Source organism: Berghia stephanieae, chromosome 1 (assembly GCF_034508935.2).
Source record: "Berghia stephanieae isolate SIO BIC M18660-M18661 chromosome 1, UCSD_Bste_1.3, whole genome shotgun sequence".
Classification (NCBI taxonomy): domain Eukaryota; kingdom Metazoa; phylum Mollusca; class Gastropoda; order Nudibranchia; family Aeolidiidae; genus Berghia; species Berghia stephanieae.
Window position 1 is genome coordinate 4673619 of NC_088360.1, and position 25000 is coordinate 4698618.

The following is a 25000-nucleotide window of genomic DNA, read 5'->3' on the forward strand; positions in this document are numbered from 1 at the left end:
TATCCCACGTTAATTTTTTTTTTTTTTTGCCAATGAGCACAGAAATTCTGGCAAATCTAAAGATTATGAAACTATTTTTTACAGATTGATACCCAAGTAACGTGCAAATCTTATAAAATTACGGTTAATTCTATCCCCCCTTGACTCAAATGGTTGTTTAGAATATCAGTTTGGACATAATGATCGGTCCTTGATTTGACCATGGCCTTGAGAATCGCCATCTGGTCACCCAGTTGCCAGATTCATTTGTACGCACCTGCAGACTTTTATTACCGGACCGAATTTATCGTTAATGACTCAAACGATTCGTGGAAATCTTATAAAATTAAGGTTAATTCTATCCCCCCCCCCCCTTGACTCAAATGGTTGTTTAGAATATCAGTTTGGACATAATGATCGGTCCTTGATTTGACCATGGCCTTGAGAATCGCCATCTGGTCACCCAGTTGCCAGATTCATTTGTACGCACCTGCAGACTTTTATTACCGGGCCGAATTTATCGTTAATGACTCAAACGATTCGTCCCGATCAAATTTCCACAATGTACAAGTTTAATAATTAACTTGTTCAGTTCTTTATCTTGAAATTAATAAAATTGAGCTTTATATAGCGCAATATCCACTAAATGTGCTCAAAGTGCTTTACAATGGGTCCCTTGTCAACAGCAACATTTAACATGTAGGACGGGACATGACGCCTGTTTGGCGATATTACAATTTAACGGCCAGGTACTCATTTTACACCGGTGAGAGAATGTGAGTAAAGAGTCTTTTTCAAGGACTCAACTATGCGCCAAGCGCGAGGCTCGAACCCGAGACCTTCCGATCCGAAAGCGAGTGTCATACCACAAGACCACATAGCCGCACATCTTCCACCAGTGCCTGCTCCTTAATTTCATAATTTGATACTTTCAACAACAAAAAATAAATAAAATGGAGCAACTGACTCAACTATCTTCGTCCTCGTCCTCTCGTGTTCAATGTATGTGTTGTTTAATGCAAATCAAGGATTCACAGCGTAAAGCACGTACCTTTGTGAAAAATATAGGCATGTATTAAAATTTTCCCAACCATCGGGAGCCTCTGTGGTGTAATGTTAATACGACTGACCGGTAATCAGAAGGTCTCAGGTTCGATCCCTAGTCCAGGTCGACTGATTTTTTGGGATGGTTTTTTTATTCTTGTGTTTTTCTTCCTTGCTTTGTCTGGCACCTTTCATACACACTTGTTCAGTTTTTAAAATTAAAACAGACGAGCGCTAGTTCGTAACAGCCTTTTCTTCAAGAAAAAGAATTATTGAATTTTATCTCAACTATTATACTCATACACAACCCTTTATTTGCTTTCAACTTTATATTCGATATTCCTAGATGCATTTTACTGTTGATAATTAGAATAATAATAATAATAATACACGAGACCATAGAATTTGAAGAGTTACAAACATTAAAAAAGTAAGAGGAATTTGACCAAATTCTCACCCTTAATGTTTCCATCGTATCGTTGGTTTTAAAGCCTTTGAGTAGATTAAGCATCCCTTTGGGTCCTATACGATTACACGAAAGATCAAGCTCCAGCAACACCCCGTTTTGCCCAATGGCTGACCCAAAGCAAGTGGCGCCTTCATCCTCAACCCCATTCCAGCTGAGGTTCAGGTATTTCAACGTTGGGTTTTCCTGTAGTTTTGAAGAAAAAGACGAATTTATATTAGATTTAGAACCATAAAAAAGCGGTACTATCAAATGCTATGCCAAGCAAGTTATATAATATAATTTTTTTTTAAAGCTTGAAGTTACTTCAGTGCAAAACATTAACTGTTTGTTGTAATAATATGATATGAATTATGAATTACCTGTGTTGAATAAGATAGCAGTATATAAAGAGTGTGAAAGAGAGTGAAAGAAAGAGAGAGAGAGAGAGAGAGAGAGAGAGAGAGAGAGAGAGAGAGAGAGAGAGAGAGAGAGAGAGAAAGCGAGAATAATAACATTATTTACCGCAACACCTCTTGATAAAAATTTTCCCCCTTTATTCCGGAAGTGATTCCAGCTCAGATCAAGTTCTTGAAGACTAGTATTTTCAGCTGGAAGATAAAAAGTTTTTTTTTTTTTTTCTAATTCTGCAGGAGCAAATTTTGATATTAATTCAATAAAACTGACATTTTGACGCTTACTTTCATATTTGTTCCTATTAAAATACGGGACAGATTAAAAACTGATATCTGTTATCTGACCTTTTGGTGCGGCTATGTGGTATTGTGGTATGACACTCGCTTTCGGATCGGAAGGTCATAGGTTCGAGCCTCGCGCTCGGCGCATAGTTGAGTCCTTGGAAAAGGCTCTTTACTCACATTCTATCACCGTACTCAGGTGTGAAATGAGTACCTGGCCGTTAACAGTGTTGTCCTAGTCCGAAAAATTGTAATATCGCCTAACAGGCGGCATGTCCCGTCCTACATGTTAAATGTTGCTGTTGACCAGGGACACCTCGTAAAGCGCTTTGAGCACATTTAGTGGACATTGCGCTATATGAAGCTCAATTTATTTATTTTTGGTGATGTATGATGCAAAACAAATAATTTGAAGTGTCATAATCCATTCAATTTCACCATCTTGTTTCTTGGATTTTCTATGAAAATAAGGTCTTATAATAAGATTTTTAAAAACCGATATTGATAAATCTTTTACTCCGAGGAAAAACCTCACAAACTAGGTTTTTCAGCTCTCGAATAAATAATATAATTCCTGACATCGGTCAAAAATGGTATAAAATCAAATAGTAATTTTGTGATGTGTTGGTTGCAATCGACGTGCAATTATTTGCAGGTCTGATAGCCCAATTCCTTAAGGGCTCATTGTTGTTTTGAAAATCTTGTTTTAAAAATGACGCAAAATATTGTCTATTACAACAATGCTAACTAGGCTCATAAGTGAGTTCGGATGTCAGACCTGCATGTCGCTTTTAATTGACGTCTTTCATTATTAAAAAGAACGATTCTCTCTCTCTGTATGACAGATATAACGTACAGCAACATGATAACTAGTCAAAACTGTACCTAAATAAGTTTCTAATCATCCGAGGTAAATGCCACTCACCAATCATGTGTGAGAAGACGTGGCCAGATTCGTCACCAAATTTATTTTTACTCAAATCCAACTTTGTCAGTCTTGGGTGGTTCTGGAAACAAAATACAGAGATACAGAATCTTTTAACATAAATTCTTATGACCAATCCTAATGTCCTCTTTAAAAAAGGGCCCTCACATAAATTACCCTTTTCTTGTCCAAAATTCTCAAACCCGGGAATTCAAGGAAGTACTCAGAAAAAAAAAAAAAAAAAAAAAAAAAACACGTTTTAAGAATTTTGGTTCGAAAGCATGTCTTTCAAATATCGATCGATTAAAATTACCCTCGTCTTGTCATTCGGTCTCAAACCTGGGCTGGTCATTTCAATCGATCAATGTATTAAGGACGAGTTTTCTGACCAAAATTAAGAAAATGTGTTGCTACTTTCAGAGCACGGTAACTTGTCTCATCCTATATTCTAAGTATTGCTGTTGGCTAAGGACCCCTTGTAAAGCGCTTTGAGCACGTTTAGTGGCTATTGCGCTTTGTAAAAGCTAATTTTTTTGTGTTTTTTAAAAAAGTATAAGTGTTATATATCTCATATCAGAGTACTTGTATCAAGTCCGGTGGCCACGTCAATAGGCTTCAACAGTCGTGACGTCACTTCCTCGTAATGAATAGTAACTTAGTAACTGCTTCTAAACTGTCGGATTAATGGCGTACGCCCTTATGAAATACTTCTCCGACGAGCATAAAAGTGTATCCAGAGGAGAAAAAACATTACATATCTGATCATATTTTGACTTTTATACATTCTGATCGCATGACATGTGAAAAAGTTCTAGCCAGCATTTTACCGATTTTCTTTGTTTAGAACCAAGCTGCTCGTTGCTGAGCGGACGTGACATCAGACTATTGAATCCTATTGGCACGTTTACCCAGACTGTGGACCGAGACATGGGACAATACTGCCGTACTCTGGAAAAACTCATATTTTAAAATTTGGCCAGAAAACTCGTCCTTCAAATATCGATCGATTTAAATGACCCTCATCTTGGAAAAAACAATACCTCTTAAACCTGGGACTCTTCAAAATCCCAGGTTTGAGAGTATTTTGCCAAGATCAGGGTCATTTAAATCGATCGATACTTGAAGGACGAGTTTTCTGGCCAAATTTTTAAAATATGAGTTTTTCCAGAGTACTGCAGAATAAACGTGTTCATGAATGATTTGCTAACATTACGCTATAGATAGTATGCAGATGACGTCACTCAGGCCTTTGTTATTGTTTTTGCCATCCGCGTTTGTGAGTTGTTCTCACTAAACTGTATTAACCAGACTATAAAAGTTCATGGTTACACAGAGTTTGTGTGTTGGTCCGTTATACTTCCGGATGGCAATGTTGTGAACTCCTTGGCCAAGCGCATTCTATCAATACTTTGAAACCCCCCCCCCCCCCCCCCAAATTGTAATCACCAAGCATAAAAACATAATATCGCATGCTACGCTAGAGATGAAATAGTCGGCTTGCTGGCATAGAAAGAGGTCCTTAACTGCCGTACTCTGGAAAAACACGTATTAAAAAATTTGACCAGAAAACTCGTCCTTCATATATCGATCGATTTAAATTTAAATGACCCTCATCTTAGCAAAAACTCTCAAACTTGGGACACGCATGCCTTCTTTGTAGTTTCGAAAATCGCATTGATCTAGCGTTAAAGAACTTTAGATTGTTTTATTTTGACTGAGATAATACATTTGGCTGATTATCATTTTAAATCTTTCATTGTTGTTAAATGTAGATATTGAGGGATGGATGGTTTGAATTATACTTCTTACTTTTGCGGTTATGCAATCTTGCGATATGACACTCGTCTTCGGACCGGAAGGTTCATAGTTCGAGTACCACTCTGAGCGGCGTATAGTTGGGTGATTGAAAACGGCTATTTACTCACAGTCTCTCACCGTACTCAGGTGTATAACGATTACCTGGTCATTAACAGCGTTGTCTATGTTGGAAAAAAATTATATTATTGCCTAATAGGCGTCATGTCTTGTCTAACACGTTAAAAGTTGCTGTTGGCTAGGAACTCCTTGTAAAGCGCTTAAAGCACCTTTATTGGATATTGCCCATGAAAATGCTCATGTTTTTTTCTTTCTTTTTTTTTTTTACTATCAAAGGCACTAAAAGAATTTACTCTTCTTCTTCTATCACCAACGATATGATTTGATATATGTGATTAAGTTTTTCTTCAAATTGATTCATGATTTAGAAGACCGTGCTGGAGAATTTGGAAATCATACATAGGCCCACGGAGCCGGAGTTTATCCCAGTTTCTATCACGTGAAACGGACGATGATACCTCTTGAATAGGACGCTAGTTTATCGCAAAGTACTCACCGCCAGATCTAGAAGACCCAGCAACCCAGAAAAAATTTATCGACTTCACCAGGGATCGATCTCGGTCCCTTTGCGTGTGAACAGTGTTCTACCAACTGAGCTAATTTTGTGGAAATACATTACCTCAATGACTCTGGCAAGTTCTACACTGTCAGCATCCACAAACCCATTATCTGAAAAGATGTAACACATGTAAATTTTGGCATTGCTTTATAATGTTATACATTTGATATGAATCAGTGAGACTGGATATTACGTTAGCGCAGCGCTCTATCATCTATATGGACGAGTTCAACCGGGGAAATGGTATGATGTGCAGCAATGATGTCACTTGTGACACTGCTTCCAATACTACTACTACTACTACTACTACTACTACTACTACTACTACTACTACTACTACTACTACTACTACAACAACTACTACTACTGCTACTATCACTACTACTACTACTACTACTACTACTATCACTACTACTACTACTACTACTACTACTAACTACTACTACTACTACTACTACTACTACTACTACTACTACAACTATATACTACTACTACTACTACTACTACTACTACTACTACTACCTACTACTACTACTACTACTACTACTACTACTACTACTATACTACATACTACTAACTACTACTACTACTACTACTATCTACTACTACTACATACTACTACTACTACTACACTACTAACTATACTACTACTATCTACTACTACACACTACTACTACTACTATACTACTATACTACTACTTACTACTACTACTACTACTACTACTACTACTACTACTACTACTACTACACACACTACTACTACTACTAACTACTAACTACTACTACTACTACACTACTACACTAACTACTACTACTACTACACTACTACCTACTACTATCTACTACTACTAACTACTAACTACTACTACTACTACTACATACTACTACTACTACACTACTATACTACTACTACTAATACTACTACTACTACTACTACACTACTACACTACTATACTACTACATACTACTACTACTACTACTACTACATACTACTACTACACTACTACTACTACTACTACTACTACATACTACTACTACTACTACTACTACTATACTACTACTATACTACACTATACTACTATACTACTACTACTACTACTACTACTACTACTACTACTACTACTACTACTACTACTACTACTAACTACTACTACTACTACTACTACTACTACTACTACTACTACTACTACTACTACTACTACTACTACTACTACTACTACTACTACTACTACTACTACTACTACTACTACTACTACTACTATACTACTAACTACTACTAACTACTACACTACTACTTACTACTACTACTACTACTACTACTACTACTACTACTACTACTACTACTATAACTACCTACTACTACTACTACTACATACTACTACTACTACTACTACTACTACTACTACTACTACTACTACTACTAACTACTACTACTACTACTACTACTACTACTACTACTACTACTACTACTACTACTACTACTACTACTACTACTACTACTACTACTACTAACTACTACTACTACTAACTACTACTACTACTACTACTATACTACTACTACTACTACTACTACTACTACTACTATACTATACTACTACTACTACTACTACTACTACTACTACTACAACTACTACTACTACTATACTACTACAAACTACTACTACTACTACTACTACACACTACTACTACTATACTACTACACTACTACCACTACTACTACTACTACTACTACTACTACTACTACTACTACTACTACTACTACTACTACTAGCTATTTAGTGATGAAAAGAGAATGGAGTAAATGAGTTTCAATAAAGTCAACATAAACCAATCTAATCATTTCTCTACTTCTTGTTCGTATCCTTACAAACGGACTCAACCAATAAATGACCACTTACCAGCTATATTCAGTGTCGTCAGCCCCTTGTTTGATTTTAACATTGTCACTATCCCTGCCATACCATCAGCTAATAAGTCATTGCTTGACACATCCTGTTCGAGTGAGAAAAAAAAATGGAAGATGATTTTACGTTTTGGTGTATCCAATACTCTACCAAAGTTTTGTTCATGGAAAACCAAAAGGCGAGTACATGAGTGAACATGTATTTTCACTGTGCAGATGTCCACGTGAGTTTATTTGATGGAGTCTTGATAGATAGTAAGACTACTATGATATATATGTATATAATATATATATATATATATATATATATATATATTATATAATATATATATATATATGGTTAGATAGACGGATTGATAGATAGATAGATAGATAGATAGATAGATAGATAGATACAAATAAACAAACAAACACACAGAGATAGATAGATAGATAGATAGATAGATAGATAGATACACATAAACAAACACACAGAGATAGATAGATAGATAGATAGATAGATAGATAGATAGATAGATAGATAGATAGATAGATAGATAGATAAATATATGCAAGATATATATATAGATATATATATAATATATATATAATATATATATATAGATAGATAGATAGATAGATAGATAGACATAAACAAACAAACACCCAGAGATAGATAGATAGATATATATATATATAGATAGATAGAGATAGATAGATAGATAGATAGATAGATAGATAGATAGATAGATAGAGAGAGAGAGAGAGAGAGAGAGAGAGAGAGAGGAGAGAGAGATAGATAGAAAAATAGATAGATGGATAACAGATCTATATTATATAGATTGATAAACAGATTGATGGTAAGACAGCTAGATAGACAAACAATTAAATAGACAGTTAGACAGACAAATAGATAGATACATAGAGTGAGAGATAGATAGATAGATAGAGAGAGAGAGAGAGAGAGAGAGAGAGAGAGAGAGAGAGAGAGAGAGAGAGAAAACAACCACATACCAATTCTGTAATGGACGAATTTTCCTCCATCATTTTCTGTATATAAGTAAACCCCTTCACACCCATGGAATTGCCCGGTAATACCAAGCTGGTTACCTGGGAGTTTACCTGAAATAAAAATATTTACGTAAAATTGATTGCTGTTTTCACAACAAGTCCTTAATTTGGTGTTAGGATTTTTGTCTTGAATAAGTAAGATATATGCCCCCGCTTGTGTGGCTATTTGGTCTCGTGGTATGTCCACTCGCCTTCGGACTGGAGGATCCAGGGTTCGATTCCAGCCCTGAGGGGCGCATGGTTGAGTTCTTAGAAAAGACGATTTACGAGACACTCACAGTCTTCCATCGACCTAATGTATAGAATGAGTACCTGGCCGTTTGCAGAGTTGTCACTGTCCAAAAACAAAACACAACAAAACAAAAACAAAAACAAAACAACAAAAAAAAAAAAAACAAAAACAACAAACAACAAACAAACAAACAAAACAATAAAAGGAACAAAAAAAAACAACAACAAAACAAACAATGGCACGCATTATTGCCTAACAGGCGTTATGACTCGTCACACATGTAAAGCGTTGCCGTTGGTTTGGGACACCTTATAAAGCGCTTTGAGCACGTTAAGTGGATATTGCACATATAAATGGTCAATTAAAAAAAAACAAAAAAAAACAAAAAAAAAAAACAAGTGCCAATTCCGATATACAATAAGTTAACATTCTCAAGTAAGCTTTTGGACTTCATAGAATCACCATAGAAAATTTGAAGTAATAAAACACTTAGGGGCAGCGTGTCTCAGCAGTACAGTCTTTGCTTCGTACCCAAAATGTACCGAGTTCGACTACCTGCCTCGTTGTGTGGCCTTGAGCAAGTCACCTCGTCCTAGCTTTCTTTTCAGCGCTGCACTGCCTTGGTAAAGACCCTAAAGAGAAATTTCACCTACGGGATGAATAAAGGGAATTTATTTATTTATTTAATGTTTTTTTGGAGTTTAATGAGGTGAGTATTTTTCTCGTTAAGTCACTGATCAACTTGACTAAAACTTGCAGTTTTCGCTGAAAGATGAAAATGCGACATAGCAAGTTTTGGAAATCATCTCCTCATCTATTGATGCCATGCGCTTGTTTAAAAAACTCACAACATCCGCCAGCCCGATATAACGTACCGACACACAATACTATGTACCCTTTCACCTATAACCGTCTATAGATAGTATGTAGATGACGTCACTCAGGCCTTTGTTATTGTTTTTGCCATCCGCGTTTGTGACTTGTTCTCACTAAACTGTATTAACCAGACTACAAAAGTTCATGGTTACACAGAGTTTGTGTGTTGGTCCGTTATACTTCCGGATGGCAATGTTATGAACTCCTTGGCCAAGCGCATTCTATCTATAGTCTGTTTGGTGCAAGTGAGAACTACTCATTAAAAATGGTGGCTAAAATCAATAACCAAGAGCTGAGTGACGTCAATTTCATTCTATCTATTGATGCTATGAGTTTGATGAAAGAATTCACAACATCCGCCAGCCGGATATAACGGATCGACATAGACAACGATATCTAACATTAAGCGTTTATAATCTGATCGATACAATTTAATGAGAAATACTCATAAAATGGATGGCTAAAAAAACAAACAAAAACAATAACAAAGAGCTGAGTGGCGTCAATTTCGTTTCATCTATTTGATGATATTATTAATTTAATTTGTGAAATGGTCCAGATTGTGTACTCACCACCAATGCCATGGCCACCGGCATGACACCACGAGGACCAAGGCCGTAGAACGACAAGTTGAGGGTCTGTGAAAGTTCCAAGTTGCGGAGACAGTTTGAGGCTGGAATGACTCCTGCTTTGATGCATGCTCGTTCGTACGTCCGTCGACCAGTTTCGTCGTAGGGTTTTGCGTCCACTGAAAAAAAAAAAGAAAGGGGGGGGGGGGGGGGGGGGGGGGGGGAGGGGATGTTGATGATTAAACAAAACTGGAAAATAAAATCAAGAAAGATTGTGTGCCTGATATACGCACAGAACGTGAGTGAGAGATAAGATAGGTAGGTAAGTAGGTAGATAGATGGATAGATTGATAGATGGATAGAATAAAAGATAGATAGCTAGATAGATGACTAAAAGAAAATTGAGTTTTATATAGCGCAATATCCACTAAACGTGCTCAAAGCGCTTTACAAGGAGTCCCTGGCCAACAGCAACACTTAACATTTAAGACGGGACTTGTTGCCTGTCAGGCGATATTACAATTTATTTTAGGACAAAGGCAAAGTTGTTAACGGCCAAGTGCTCATTTTACACATGAGTACGGTGAGAGATTGTGAGTAAATAGCCTTTTCCAAGGACTCAACTTTGAGCCGAGCAATGCTCAAACCCAGGACCTTGTAATCCTAAAGCGATTGTCATACCACTAGACCACCTAGCCGCACAAAATTAATTAACCAGTTGACTGTCGTATTTTAGAAAGACAAGTTCGCGAAGTCCCAGGTTTGAGAGTTTTTGATAAGATGAGAGTCATTTATCTCGACTTATATTTGAATGACACGTTTTCTGGCCAAATTTAAAAGTACGCCTCTTTCTAGACTACGGCAGCAGCCTCTTATGGTTCTCACACTACTATGTTATGACGATCGACCCAATCAGCAAAGTCCGGTCCGCATTCGTGCACCGTCGCAAACCCGCCGGGTAACATCGTCACAACACACCTTTCGATTAGATGCTCTGCCGTCTCGGGTTCTTGCCCACAGCGGGTACATATTGGACAGGTAGAAAGATCTCACCGATGAAGCGCACTACGGCAGTTAACGTTTCAATGCCAATGTTATGATATATTATTATAACATCAACACTGCGTACTCTGATAAAACACGATTTTAAGGTTTTGAACAGAAAATTTCGTCATGGTTATATGAACCAATATTTGAAGGACTAGATTTCTGCCCAAAATTAAAAAAAAAAAAACAAAAAACGCATTTTTTTCCAAAATACGGTAGAACAGATCACAGCCATTTTTCATTCTATGGTCAAATTCAGGCATGCTAACACTGGCGATATAAAAGATAGGCTATAATATCAAGATGAGACCGAATAACATTCTACCAACCTCATTTTAGACATCTCAACTTTTAAAAATCCTAATAGACATGTATTACAGCTAAATGGATAATGATTTTAAAACTCCCTAAAAATTCTTTAACGTTCATTTTGAAAAAAAAACAAAAACAAAACAAAACAACAACAAAAAAAAAAAAAACAAGCAAAAAAACTAACAAAAATAAAACACCCCCAACCCCCCCCCCCCCCCATCCCAAAAAAAAACCAAAAACAAAAACAAAACAACAACAACAAAACACATCCCCCAAAGAAGACCCCCCCCCCCCCCCAAAAAAAAAAAACAAAAAAAAAAAACAAAAAAAAAAAACAACAAAAAACAAAAAACAAAAACAAAAACAACAAAAACCAAAAAGAAAAACCCCAAAAAAACCAACACACACAAAAAAAAAAAAAAAAAAAATTAAAAAAAATATCCAACAAAAAAAGCCCAAGACAAACAAACAAATAAAGTTACTCTATTTTAGGCAAACTCTATCATTATATTATTATATTACAAGAAGAATGCGTGATAAATACAAATTTATACCAACTGCCATTTTCCCTCGAACACAACACAACACAGAACCAGATGTTAATGTACAGCCATTTTAAAAGGTACTGTTAACTATTTCTCGGAACAACATAAGAATATGCTAGGTATGTATTTATTGTTGTAACGGTGATGACGCAAATGCTTCGACCTTAATCCAAGGCTAATCGTTGTTGGTCCAAGTAGTAAGTAATTGAGTATTCGCACATGCTGCTGGTCGTGGTCGCGATTTGTCTGCTGCGTGATTTATTGACTCTAATAATAGCATGTTTTGTTTCGTGAGGTTTGCATGTTTTTTTTTTACTCCATAGATAGTCCAAAATATGCTCTGATTCTGATGTCTGATTTTACTATCCGCACGCACAACGCAAAACAAAACATAACAAATGACCGTATATGGGAGATAGCTTTTGAAAGTTAGAAAAATGGCGAGGAAAGAAAAACAATTAAACTGAAAAAAAAGTAACCAACAACAACAACTATGTGCGTCTATGTGGTCTAGTGGTATGACACTCGCTTTCGGATCGGAAGGTCCTGGGTTCGAGCCTCGCTCTCGGCAAATAGTGAGTCCTTGGAAAAGGCTCTTTACTCACATTCTCTCACCGTACTCAGGTGTAAAATGAGTACCTGGCCGTTTACAGCGTTGTCTTTGTCCGAAAAATTGTAATATCGCCTAACAGGTATCATGTCCCGACCTGCATTTTAAATGTTGCTGTTGACCAGGGACCCCTTGTAAAGCGCTTTGAGCACATTTAGTGGATATTGCGCTATATAAAGCTCAATTAGATATATTATAAAATATGCTCTGATTCTGATTTCTGATTTTACTATTCGCACGGACGACGCAAAACAAAACAAATAGACCGCATATATACGGGAAATAGGTTTTGAAAGTTAGAAAAATGGCGAGGAAAGAAAAACAATGAAACGGAAAAAAGTAACCAACAACAACAACAACAACAACAACAGCAACAACAACAACAGCAACAACAACAACAACAACAAATAATAATAATAATAATAATAAAATATAAAAAGAATTTATCTTTAAAAAAAAATTAAATAAAAAGTACGAGATAAGAAAAAAAGTGAGAGCTCGGCATCATTTTGATTGACACAGACAGTTCTTCAACTTTTAGTCAGAGATGTAGCATGACCAACGCAGTCTCGGCTTTTTTAAATATAACAATTGGGGAAAGCTTGTCACGCTCCATACTAGTGGTGGGAAGGGGGGTTGGGGGTGGGGGGGGGGGGGGGCTGAGCAGAGAAAAAAAAAAGCTATAATAATACAAAGAGTCAAATCTGGTTGATTAAATATTTACAATAGTGTGTTACGTCACCGTAAATGCTATGTCTCATTGTTTCTAAGAATATCAACGAATTCCAACAACCTTCAAAAAGTAGAAGTCCCTCGGAGCCATTAGGGTCATGGAGCCGAGGTTTATCTCGCTTTCCGTAGCGTGAAAAGAACAATGGCAATTGCTTGCTTTTATAAAACGCAATAATATCCACTATACGTGCTCAAAGCTAGGACTTCATATATATATGAGCCAAGGTCAAAAGGTGCCAATTTTTTTCCTCAAAATAAAAGTGACATAATAGTCCATTCATGTTTCTATATGTGTAGCAAAAACCCTGTACTTCATGAATCAAAGGCCCTTTAGATAACTTTAAGGTCTAACGCAGCATAATATCGTCAACAATACCTATAGGTTGCTGGTGTCACCTGTGACCGGTGGCATCAAAATGAGACAAAAAACTCTATAACCAAATAATTTTTGTTGAGTATCAAACTTTATTTAGTAAGTTATAGACAAAAAGACACAATCAACAACAATCATAGTACAATAATATTACCAACTATTGGAGAAAATGTTTCTTTTTGGTGTCATCGGTCACAAGCAACATAGAATGCAAATATATTATTTCATAAAAATGTTTGTACATTAACAAAAACAACAATATTGCATATATTTATTACCAGCAATGTCCAGAAAGTTTTGGAATAAAATGTTGGGAAATAATGTGACCAAAGCATATCTTATTTAGCCGCATTGTGTCACTTGTGACATTAGACCGATGACACCATTACTTATGTCACAAGCAATACCAAATTGCAATTTCGACAATATATCATTAATTTCAGTCAAACCAGTGTAATAATCACAGTTAAATATGAAATTTAATAATATTTCAGAAATCAAAGACTTCAAAAATAGAAATATACATGGAAATTAGAGCATCTGAATGTGACTTGTGACATAAGACCGGTGACACCATTACTTATGTCACAAGCAACACCAAATCACACTTTCGTCCATAGTATATCATTATTTTCAGTCAAAAAAGCACAATAACCTACTCTAAAATGAAATTCAATAATATTTTAAGAAACTAAATACTTTCAAATTGGAAATATACTTAGAAATTAGTAATACCATTGTTGCTATTACTTTGGTCAAAATCGGCACTAGAACGCAATTTTGCCTCAATAAATCAAGAATAGCAACTGAACACATGTAATATAGCCTGTTAAAATGTAATTCAATGACATTTCAAGCTTTGAAGAACATGAAAACAGAAATACATTAGAAGCTTCAAACTTAAGTGTCACCTGTGACATTTTAACCGATGACACCAATGGTCACAAAAAGTACCAGAAGTCACACAAACACTAGATAAATATCAGCCATGGTAATGAATTCATGTAACCATACGGTAAACATCACCCTACTGCTCAAATCTGATAGTTTGTAGTAATTTAGTGTGTTAATAGTAAATCAAATCAAATTTCTTGACAACCCTTCTTTTATCTGGATTCGTCAAAAGCTTGAGTGTTGTCTTTTTCTTGATTGATACAACCCTGAAACATAAAAAATTAGAATTACAAGGAAATAATTAATTGTGTCAAAATCACAGTCTTATGTGAGATGTCATAATATCATATTTGTAAATAGAATAACAGCTGAAAACATAATTTTTTGGTGGCACTTTGTAATATCCAATATCAAGTGTTGCTTGTGACAATGTAAAATAGCGATGACACCAAAGTTCAACTTACCTTTTCTGCCCGGAGCCAGGCTGGAAAGGCAAATGGAAGTGCTGCACTTCAAAGACTGGTAAGAAGGGTGGATCAAAAGTGCGAATCGCCATTTAACGAAACAAACTTCCACGTGTTCACGCATGCCGTGTTGCTTGTGACAAATGACACCAAAACCAATAAGCCTCAATATCGGCAAAATGGTATACATTTACTCCAAGATTTGAGTTCAGATAGTAAATCTATGCTTTTTTTCTCATAATAAAACATTTTATAACCATTAAACATGAGCTTTAAAGTTTCGTGTCGAGTCTTAGTATTGTGCTGTGTTTGATGACACCAAAGGTCACAAGCAACACCAACTTTTTAAGAACTCTATATGAAACTTAATCAGATATGTAATATACTGCAATTGCGTTTAAAAGTAAATTTTGACTTTATATTATTAGTCAAATTTCAATCAAGGGGGGTAAAACATCACATTTAATTTCTACATGATTTCTAAAAAGGTGATGCGTTGACTTCGTTTTAAGCACATGCCAAACAGCATTCAAATTTCACTTTCAAGTTGTTTATTTCATATTCTGTTGAACAGAGTATGTTGAGCTATCTCATTTTATCTCTTCTTCATATTATCAATTGATTACAAGCATTAACCCAATGAAAACAGCCCATAATTAAGTAAAAATCAAATTTTCTTAACACTGGTATCAGGCGAGCACCTTTTGACCTTGGCTCATATATATATATATATATATATATATATATATATATATATATATATATATATATATATAGATGTCACTGGCTCAAAGTCAAAGCGCTTTACAAGGGGTCCGTGAAAACAGCAGTATGAAGAACGAGACATGACGCCTGTAAGGCGACATTACTTTTATTTCCAACAGACACAACGCTGTTAACGGCCAGGCTCTCATTTTACAACTATACCCGGAGCGAGGCTCGAACTCAGGACCATCCGATCCAAAAGTGTCATACCACAAGACCATCGCCTTACGTTTTATAATTTTTTTTCTACCAAACAATCATTTGAAAAGAATTGCGGGCTTTGAAGTCATACGGACATCTTTGTAATGTTCGCCCTTTGAATCCGCTAGAACTTTTTTTTACACTAGTAAAAAGCCCGCAATTTTGCGGGGAAAGAACTATTTTAATTCGATATTGTACCCACCATCATTTAATGAGGGTAGATTGGTAAACAACGTTGTCTGTGTAACTTAGTACATCCTCTGTTGATTTTTCTGTGTGGCCCAACATGAAGTGTAAGCCACTTTAGCCTCTGACCCGTCACACAGCAACATACAGTTATCCGTGTGTGAAAACAGGTTGTGGTAAGAAAATCAACTGTATTTATTTTCAGTTCCATTGTATTTATTTTCCAACAACAGTCTACACATTTTTATATTTCACTTTCTAAACTGCATTACACAGTTCCTCCCCGCCTCCCCTCTTTTCACTTAATTAATTGCACACCTTTTAGAAATTTCTAGTATTCTATTTTAATTCGTGCTTCCTTACAAAGGAGCATACTAATTTCCTGCCAACCAATGTTTTGTTTATTCATCTTAACCACGCCACGACCACGTTATCTCATTCATCTGTGGTGTTTCATTCATCCCGTTTTGTTGATAAATGGGAAACCCGAAACGTTCATTTGATCTGTTTTTGTAATTAAATTGAAGTTTTTAAAAGCTTCTAAATAATGACAAATTGAATAAATAAACGCCTGGCAAAAGATCAACTGTGAAAATACAAATTGAAAGAATACTGGGGATGTAGGAGCTTTCGGAATGTCTCCCCTTTACTTAACTTATGGAATAACAAACACCCTAGCACCTTTACTAAGACTTATGACTAACCCTAATAGAAAAAAAAATCCTCCGATCTCGAGCTAACCCTAATAGAAAAAAACAACTCTCGGACTGCTTTGCAATACCTTTCAATACTTCACAAATCAAAATGGCGGCTGAAAATCAAAACAATGGTCTAAATCCATCTGTCAACTTTTGGTTGTTCTTCCTGTCGTAAAAACGGCAAACTGACAACTTTTTACAGTGACGAAATTGGTTGTTTTTGAGAGTGTTAGTGTCGTCTGTACGTATTTTATGATATCTGTGTGACTCAAAGAACTTTCAAACTGACTTTAAATTATAAAAGGAAATCAAGTTATCTGTTTATCTATCTGTAAAAAATACATTTCTAATTTTCAAATCTTTCAGTAGAGTTGTGCGCCGTATAATTTTTTTTTATTGACTCAAATAAGCACAATGTTCTCCACAATGCTATATTTTTAAAAGAAAGATTACTTTTCCTTAAGCTCTGTGATTCATAACACTAGGCTTTTGTTGATAAGCACACAATAAAATCTATAATGAAGCATCCATCTCCTATCCGTTTTTCTTTGTATTGTTTCCAGCTTTGTTGATGTTTCGTGTTACAACGCGGGAGGAATGCTTTTGAATGCGTCGTTGAGGATTAACAACTTAGTTGTTTTATTTCTAATATTCAGGGTCATTTTGATTGTGCGATAGTCGGCATGGCGATGAAAAACAAACATTGATTGTAAAGACTCAGTGCACACCGTATTTTACTCTCCAAGACGCACCACTTATCTGCCGAACTCTAAAAAAAAAAAAAAACCCAATAACAAACCCCCCCCCCCCCCAAAAATAAAACAAAAAAACAACAATAAACAAACAAACAAAACAACAACCCCCCGCCCCCCAAAACCCCCCCCCCCCCCCCACAAAAAAAATCCCCCAAAAAACAAACAAACGAAACAACAACCCCCCCCCCCCCCCAAAAAAAAAAAAAACAAAAAAAAACAAAAAACCCCCCAAAAAACAAAACAAAAAAAAAAAAAAACCCACTAAAAACCCATAGAAGACCAAACAACACGTATTTAAAATTTTGGCCTGAAAACTCGTCCTTGAAATATCGATCGATTAAAATGACCCTTGTCTTGTCAAAAACTCTCAAACCTGGGACTTTGCGGGTTTCACATGATGAGGGTCATTTTATCGATCGGTATTTCAAGAACGAGTTTTCTTGCCAAAATTTTAAATTCGCGTTTTTCCAGACTATGGCAGAAATCTTTATTATTCTGTCGGGAAGCTGCAGATTCCTATAATTAGAATACGAGTTCTCGCGTAGCCATCGTTAACTAAAAGATAGTATGCGTTGGCTAAGAAGCTCAAAACATTGCAATCCGGAAGTATAACGGACCAACACACAAAACTATGTGTAACCATGAACTTTTATAGTCTGGTTAATGCAGTTTTAGTGAGAATTACTTATACAAACTCATCGATATGAGACCGATATAAGGCGCTGGATTACGTGAACATAATTTACGAAGCAAAACGTATTGAATAGTTTGATAAATAAGATAGCTTGGGCACTGCGGTCTTTTATCTATTGCCGAATTCAATACCTTAGACTAAGACTTAAATCTAATTTAAGAAAACGAAATAGAGTATTTATTCAACCACGGGACCTTTATCCCTGATAATCAAAACGTATTTGAATCAATAAAAAGAACGTAGGGGTGTCCCGATAGCTCAGTCGGTAGAGCACTCGCGAAGGGACCGAGATCGATCCAGGATGAAGTTGATTTTTTTCCCTGACCCCCTTGTCCAGCCAGCACTGATTCGCTTGCTGGGTCTGTTAGATAATTTGTCGAAAAGTGCTATACCATAGGTTAACGTCCTATACAAAGGATAGCAAGTAATTGCTATTTCCCATTTCACGCTATTGAAACCAGAGTAAATTCCGGCTCCATGGGCCGAATGGTCCAGAGGTTCAACTTTTAATATACCGTTCTTGGGCATAAAAAAGCATATAATATACAAAAGAACAGGAAAAACTGGTTTCTGCGTTCGTTCTCTCCCGTTTCTTTCTTTGTGCCCGAAACGATAGGTTTTATTGTTTGTTTTTTCCCCATAAACTTTTCCATCTTTTAAAAAAAAAAAAACCAAAAACAAAAAAAAAAACCCAAAAAAACAAAAAACAAAACAAAACAAAAAAAAAAAAAAACAACAAAAAACCCAACATTTTCTTCAGTATATTTTAACACTTCATGCTTCAAACAGCGTCTATCATACCTGACGAGGTGTACACATATGCAGGCCTCACATCCGAACCAAATTATGGGTTTAACATTATTGTAACGGAGAATATTTTGCGTCATTGTTTTTTGTGTGTGGAGATTTCCATTACATCAATGAGCCCATAATGAATTGAGTTATCAGACCTGCAAATAAGTGCACGTCGTACCTGATACATCCAGTACCGTCTCCAAGTCTTCCTCGTGTTCCCTGTGATGATGGAGAGGATCGTCTTTCTTGGATCCCCCTTGGACGTAGGAGTAGGTGGAAAGGAAACTGAGACGCCGAGCCGCCGTGGCCTCCTAAGGTTGGGTTGATGGATAAAAATAAATATGTGTTTCTATAGTAGTAGTAGTAGTAGTAGTAGTAGTAGTAGTAGTAGTAGTAGTAGTAGTAGTAGTAGTAGAGGTAGTAGTAGTAGTAGTAGTAGTAGTAGTAGTAGTAGTAGTAGTAGTAGTAGTAGTAGTAGTAGTAGTAGAAGAAGTAGTAGTAGTAGTAGTAGTAGTAGTAGTAGTAGTAGTAGTAGTAGTAGTAGTAGTAGGTGTAGTAGAGTGGTGGTAGTAGTGTAGTGGTAGTTAGTAGTAGTCGTAGTAGTAGTAGTAGTAGTAGTAGTAGTGTAGTAGTAGTAGTAGTAGTAGTGTAGTAGTAGTAGTAGTAGTAGTAGTAGTAGTAGTAGTAGTAGTAGTAGTAGTAGTAGTAGTAGTAGTAGTAGTAGTAGTAGTAGTAGTAGTAGTAGTAGTAGTAGTAGTAGTAGTAGTGGTAGTCGTATATATACACATATGTTGAAGGAGGGATGGGTGAAATGATGGATTGGTGAATTGAGGGATGGATGGAAAGATGGAAATGTGGGAAAGAGATTCAAAATCCAAAGTGTAAATGGATGAGGGAAAAATGGTTGCCTAATGGACGGTTTGACGAGTAGATGGGTGGTTGACTGGATTTTGTGATCGGCATGGTGAAGAACATTGATAGATTGAGAGGAGAAGAGATGAGTGGGCAGGAGGTGAAACTTACAGGGGGAATGAATGGAGATAGGATGTGTGTCGTACGCTGAAAAAAAGGGTATTTAAAATTTTGGGCAGAAAACTTATCCTTCAAATATTGATCGATTAAATGACCCTCATCTTGGCTATTATTCTCAAACTTGAGAATAAATGAACTTCACTCATCATAGTCAGGATTGGCTGTTTCATTTTAATGAATTATAATTGATTCTTACAGTATTTACCACGAAACACTGACTACTACTTTATCCAGTCATGATAAAGCCAGTGTAAAAATGATTTATCACACACAGAAAATAGTAGCTGCGTTAAAGAGTAGTAAAAACAAGGTCATTTGTATGCCAGTCAAACGTTAAACTGATTAAATTACAAAAAATCCATGGTCAGAAATAGATATTTATAGGTGTATGGTTTGACTTTTTGGTAGATCTTTAATGTTACATGATCATCACAACACCAGCGTTCAAGTTTAAGATAATGCAGAAGTTCCTCAAATCAAATCTTCTATAATATAGGTAGTTGGCTTCTTGTTTTTTTGTTTATTTGTCTTTTAAAATAATATTTTTTTTCTATTTTACGGAAAAGTGATATAAAGGAAATAATATTTCATTGTCCATTCCTTATAATAATAAATTTAAGAAATACAATACGGATCGGTATGAGGAAATTTAAAAAAAAAAAAGGGGGGGGGGGGTAAAGAGTCATGTGAATGTTTATTTTGACTTTAAATGCAGATGAAATGGTTTGCAACAAATAAGTTTGACAAACTTGATGAATGTGATTAAGTAATCGTATTAGTAGTAGTGGTGGTGGTGGTTGTGGTGGTGGTGGTGGTGGTGGTAGTAGTAGTAGTAGTAGTAGTAGTAGTAGTAGTAGTAGTAGTAGTAGTAGTAGTAGTAGTAGTAGGAGTAGAAGTAGTAGTAGTAGTAGTAGTAGTAGTAGTAGTAGTAGTAGTAGTAGTAGTAGTAGTAGTCGTAGTAGTAGTAGTAGTAGTAGTAGTAGTAGTAGTAGTAGTAGTAGTAGTAGTAGTAGTAGTCCTTCGTATTGGTAATAGTAGTATTTGTTGTAGTTGTAGTAGTGGTGGTGGAGGTAGTAGTTGTGTTAACAGTGTATTTGTAGCAATAGTATGAGTAGTCGTGGTAGTGGAGGTATTAGTGGTAAAGAAAATAATATATAACAACAGTTGTATATTTAACATACAGATGTTTTAAAATGATTGAGGAGGATAATAATGTAAAAATTTAAATTTCTCAAAAAACCTTCAACTGAAAACTTACCTCCATGTTGCTGGCATTTCCGCTATCTCCTACATTGAGGGTGTCTTGGAAAGACCGTACAAACACGACTTGTTTTGTCGACATGATTTATGATAACAGAAATGTATAAATATATATACAGAATACAAGTTGACAAATATGTCAATAAATACGCCACACCACCAAATTCCAGTGAATAGATTTAAACACTTGCAATCGACTCAATCGCCAAATGCTTTGACGGAATTGTTTGAGCTGCCATAGATCGAATGATATCAACAGCGTTCATACACAGAATAGAAAAGGATATTTTATCCATATTTGCTACCTAGTTTATCGTCGTCTTTTTAGATGGAAACTTCTCCTGTCATGATAGAAATAAATCGCACAAATATTTGGAGCTGGTATTTGATACTCCGGTTTCCCCACTGTCATAACAAACCAAAGACTGGCTGAATAGGTCCATTCATGGAATATACTGAGCACATGTCATACGGCAAATAATGTATTATCGAGGTATGAAAACCTATTAAGAATTTTTATTTAAATCGTCACAAAAAGAAATCGACGAATGAAGATCGTCTGTGAATCACCGATAAAAGAAACACGAATGGATAAACAAATAAACAGATAAAGAAAGAAAGAAAGATAAACATAAACATGCGAATAATCAATAAAAATAGGGAAAATGGAAATGGAAATAAATGGATGTTGTACATTTGATTTAGATGAAAATTATGTATGGATAATCAGTACTAAAATGTGTAAATCATATTGAAATCGGTAAAAGATAATGAATAGGAGGAATATTACAAGAAACTAATTATCGATTATGATTATTATGTGCAAAAGTAGTCCTTCAGAGTCATTAAATCCATGGAGCTGGAGTTTATCCCGGTTTCTATAATTGCTTGCTACCCTTTGGATAGGATGCTAGTCTATCACAAAGTACTTTCAGATCTAGCAGACCCAGCAACCCAATCACTGCTGGGTGGACATTGTGTGTGTGTGTGTGTGTGTGTGTGTGTGTGTGTGTGTGTGTGTTGGGGGGGGGGGGGCAAAAAAAAATAATCTCGACTGCACCCGGGATCGAACTTGTTTCCTTTGCGTGTGAAGCGAGTGCTCTACAATTAAGTTATTGGGACCTCCATGTGTGCAAGTCGACGTGTGCTTATTTCCAGGCCTGATCACCAAACTTAATTATGGGCTATATTTAATATTGTTATACTGGACTATATTTTGCTTTGGGTTGAGAGTGTTTCTATTACAATAATGAAACCACAGCAATAGACTTCAACAGTCGTGACGTCATTTCCCTCGTAATGATGCATAGCAACTTAGTAACTGGTTCTAAACTATCGGAACAATGGCGGACGCCCTTATGAAATACTTCTCCGACGGGCATAAAAGTGTATCCAGAGGAGAAAAACATTATAAATCTGATCATGTTTTTACTTTTATACATTCTGATCACATGATATTATGTGAAAATGTTCTTGCCAGCATGAGGAATTAAAAAACCCGATTTTCTTTGTTTAGAACCAAGCTGCTCGTTGCTGGGCGGACGTGACGTCAGACCGTTGAATCCTATTTGGGTTATCAGACCTTTAAAAACTACAAGGCGGTGACGGGTGTATACACATGAGAAACGACAAAATAAAACACAACAAATCTGCATAAAATAAGATATAAATAAATTATAAATAGATTGTGAAATTAATTCAGAAATAGATAATAAATCTTAAAGAGAATCTGGATGAAATAATATATAAATAAATTAGTAATAAATTGTAAAAGTAACGCCAAAATAGATCATAAATCTTAAAGAGAATGAATTGACTTAATATTATTAAACATGTGTTACACATTTTTTTTAACGCGAGCATACAGCACGACAAAGTAAATGAAAGCTAATGGTAGTCAGAAGTAACGCATATCTGATGATAAAGAATCCACATATTTTCCTTATAAATCGTTATAAAACACATGATCATAATTTAATAGTTGGTCAAGGACTTAATATGTATCTATAGCTATTCATAGCCAATTTTGACTATTTTTAACCACGCAAATAAGTATGAAAATACGTACTAGAGTCTAGAATTTAATGTCGCATAATCACTTTGTCATTCTCGCGGCCAAGTGAAAACTTTTGATATAATAAAGACACATATACACATATAATGAAGGTTACAAAGGAAAGGAAAAGTGGCATTCTAGTCTCTTGTAGTCTGAAAAAACACGTTTAAAAATAAAAATTTGGCTGGAAAACTCGTCCTTCAAATTTATATTGATTAAAGTGACCCTGGTCTTTTCAAAACACTCTCAAACCTGACACTTCCTTAGTCTTAGATTTTTGAGAGGGTTTTTTTAAATTAGAAAGACGAAGTTTGTTTTTAATCGATTGGTGGATATTTGTAGGATTTTCTAGCCAAATTTTTAAAAAGTTTTCTCAAAGTAAGGTAGTATAAGTGATCCTCTTATTTGCCACTCAACTTTCCATTCACACCTTTATTTCCAACCTTTCAAAGAGATATCCAAGCAAATCCATGGTCTTCGTTTACATTATCTTGTATTTAAATCCCCAAGGGTTTACGATATACAGCAAGGAGAGTGCCTGATATTAGATTTATTATAAAATCAAACATGTCCTAAAGATACAATAGAAGTCAGGGCGGAAAGGTGACAACGGTCAGTTCTTTGGATAATTTTTATTGTACAATGACAAACTGCCTTTTTCCATTTTGTTAGAAAAACTTTATATAATATCGATAAAAGCACAGCTGTCCGTTCAATAATGAACTGACAAGTGATAAGTCGACCAACTCAAAATTTATGATCAAAGTTTTGAATAAAATTTGGAATCAGTTTCTATTGTCTTGCTACATAGACAATACATTTTTCGACATCGTTAGAGAGATTTACAGTGCTTTTTATATGGGCACCGAGAGATATTTTCTGTATTTAATATCTTATATATTTTGCTCACTTATCGTAAAATTCTTTCCCAATGTTAAGTACGAAAATGGTTTATATATAAATTTTAAGAAATTGATTGTATTCAAATTGATGAGAGGAACCACTAACTGGTATTGGTATCGATTCAATGCAAGTACTACCATCTCATTGTCATACTCGTTTTCCGGAAGGTTGACACACAACCTACGTGCTAAAAATGGTGGCGTCTGTTTCGATGAATTTGACGAAATAAATTTGATTTTTCAATAAAACCATCAGACACGATGTCTAATCAATCTCATCATGCACGCAAACCATCTTCATGCCAATTTGCTTCGATAGTCATGACGTCACTTCCTTCGTAATGACGCATAGTAACTTAGTAACTTGCTATAAACTATCGGAACAATGGCGGACGCCCTTATGAAATATTTCTCCGACGAGCATAAAAGTGTATCCAGAGGAGAAAAAAAAACATTATAGATATGATCATGTTTTGACTTTTACATATTCTGATCACATGACATATGAAAAGTTCTAGCCGGCA

At 35.6% G+C, this 25000-nt stretch overlaps 1 protein-coding gene across 3 annotated transcripts in view; it reads right to left on the reverse strand.

Annotated features, from left to right (window-relative positions):
• LOC144966410 (uncharacterized) overlaps window positions 1–25000 on the reverse strand; it is a 43694-nt gene that overhangs the window by 4906 nt on the left and 13788 nt on the right. For 2 of the 3 annotated variants that reach the window (XM_078902833.1, XM_078902841.1), the window contains exons 2-10: window positions 21517–22077; window positions 19405–19537; window positions 10159–10334; window positions 8422–8529; window positions 7424–7517; window positions 5586–5635; window positions 3092–3173; window positions 1994–2079; window positions 1481–1675 (exon numbers count right to left, since the gene is read on the reverse strand). In XM_078902833.1, coding sequence (XP_078758959.1) covers window positions 1481–1675; window positions 1994–2079; window positions 3092–3173; window positions 5586–5635; window positions 7424–7517; window positions 8422–8529; window positions 10159–10334; window positions 19405–19537; window positions 21517–21600 — 1008 coding nt within the window. In that variant the 5' untranslated portion in view covers window positions 21601–22077. Of the gene's footprint in view, window positions 1–1480; window positions 1676–1993; window positions 2080–3091; window positions 3174–5585; window positions 5636–7423; window positions 7518–8421; window positions 8530–10158; window positions 10335–12068; window positions 12122–19404; window positions 19538–21516; window positions 22078–25000 lie in introns of those variants that run through there. The other variant, XM_078902850.1, reaches the window with a different exon arrangement.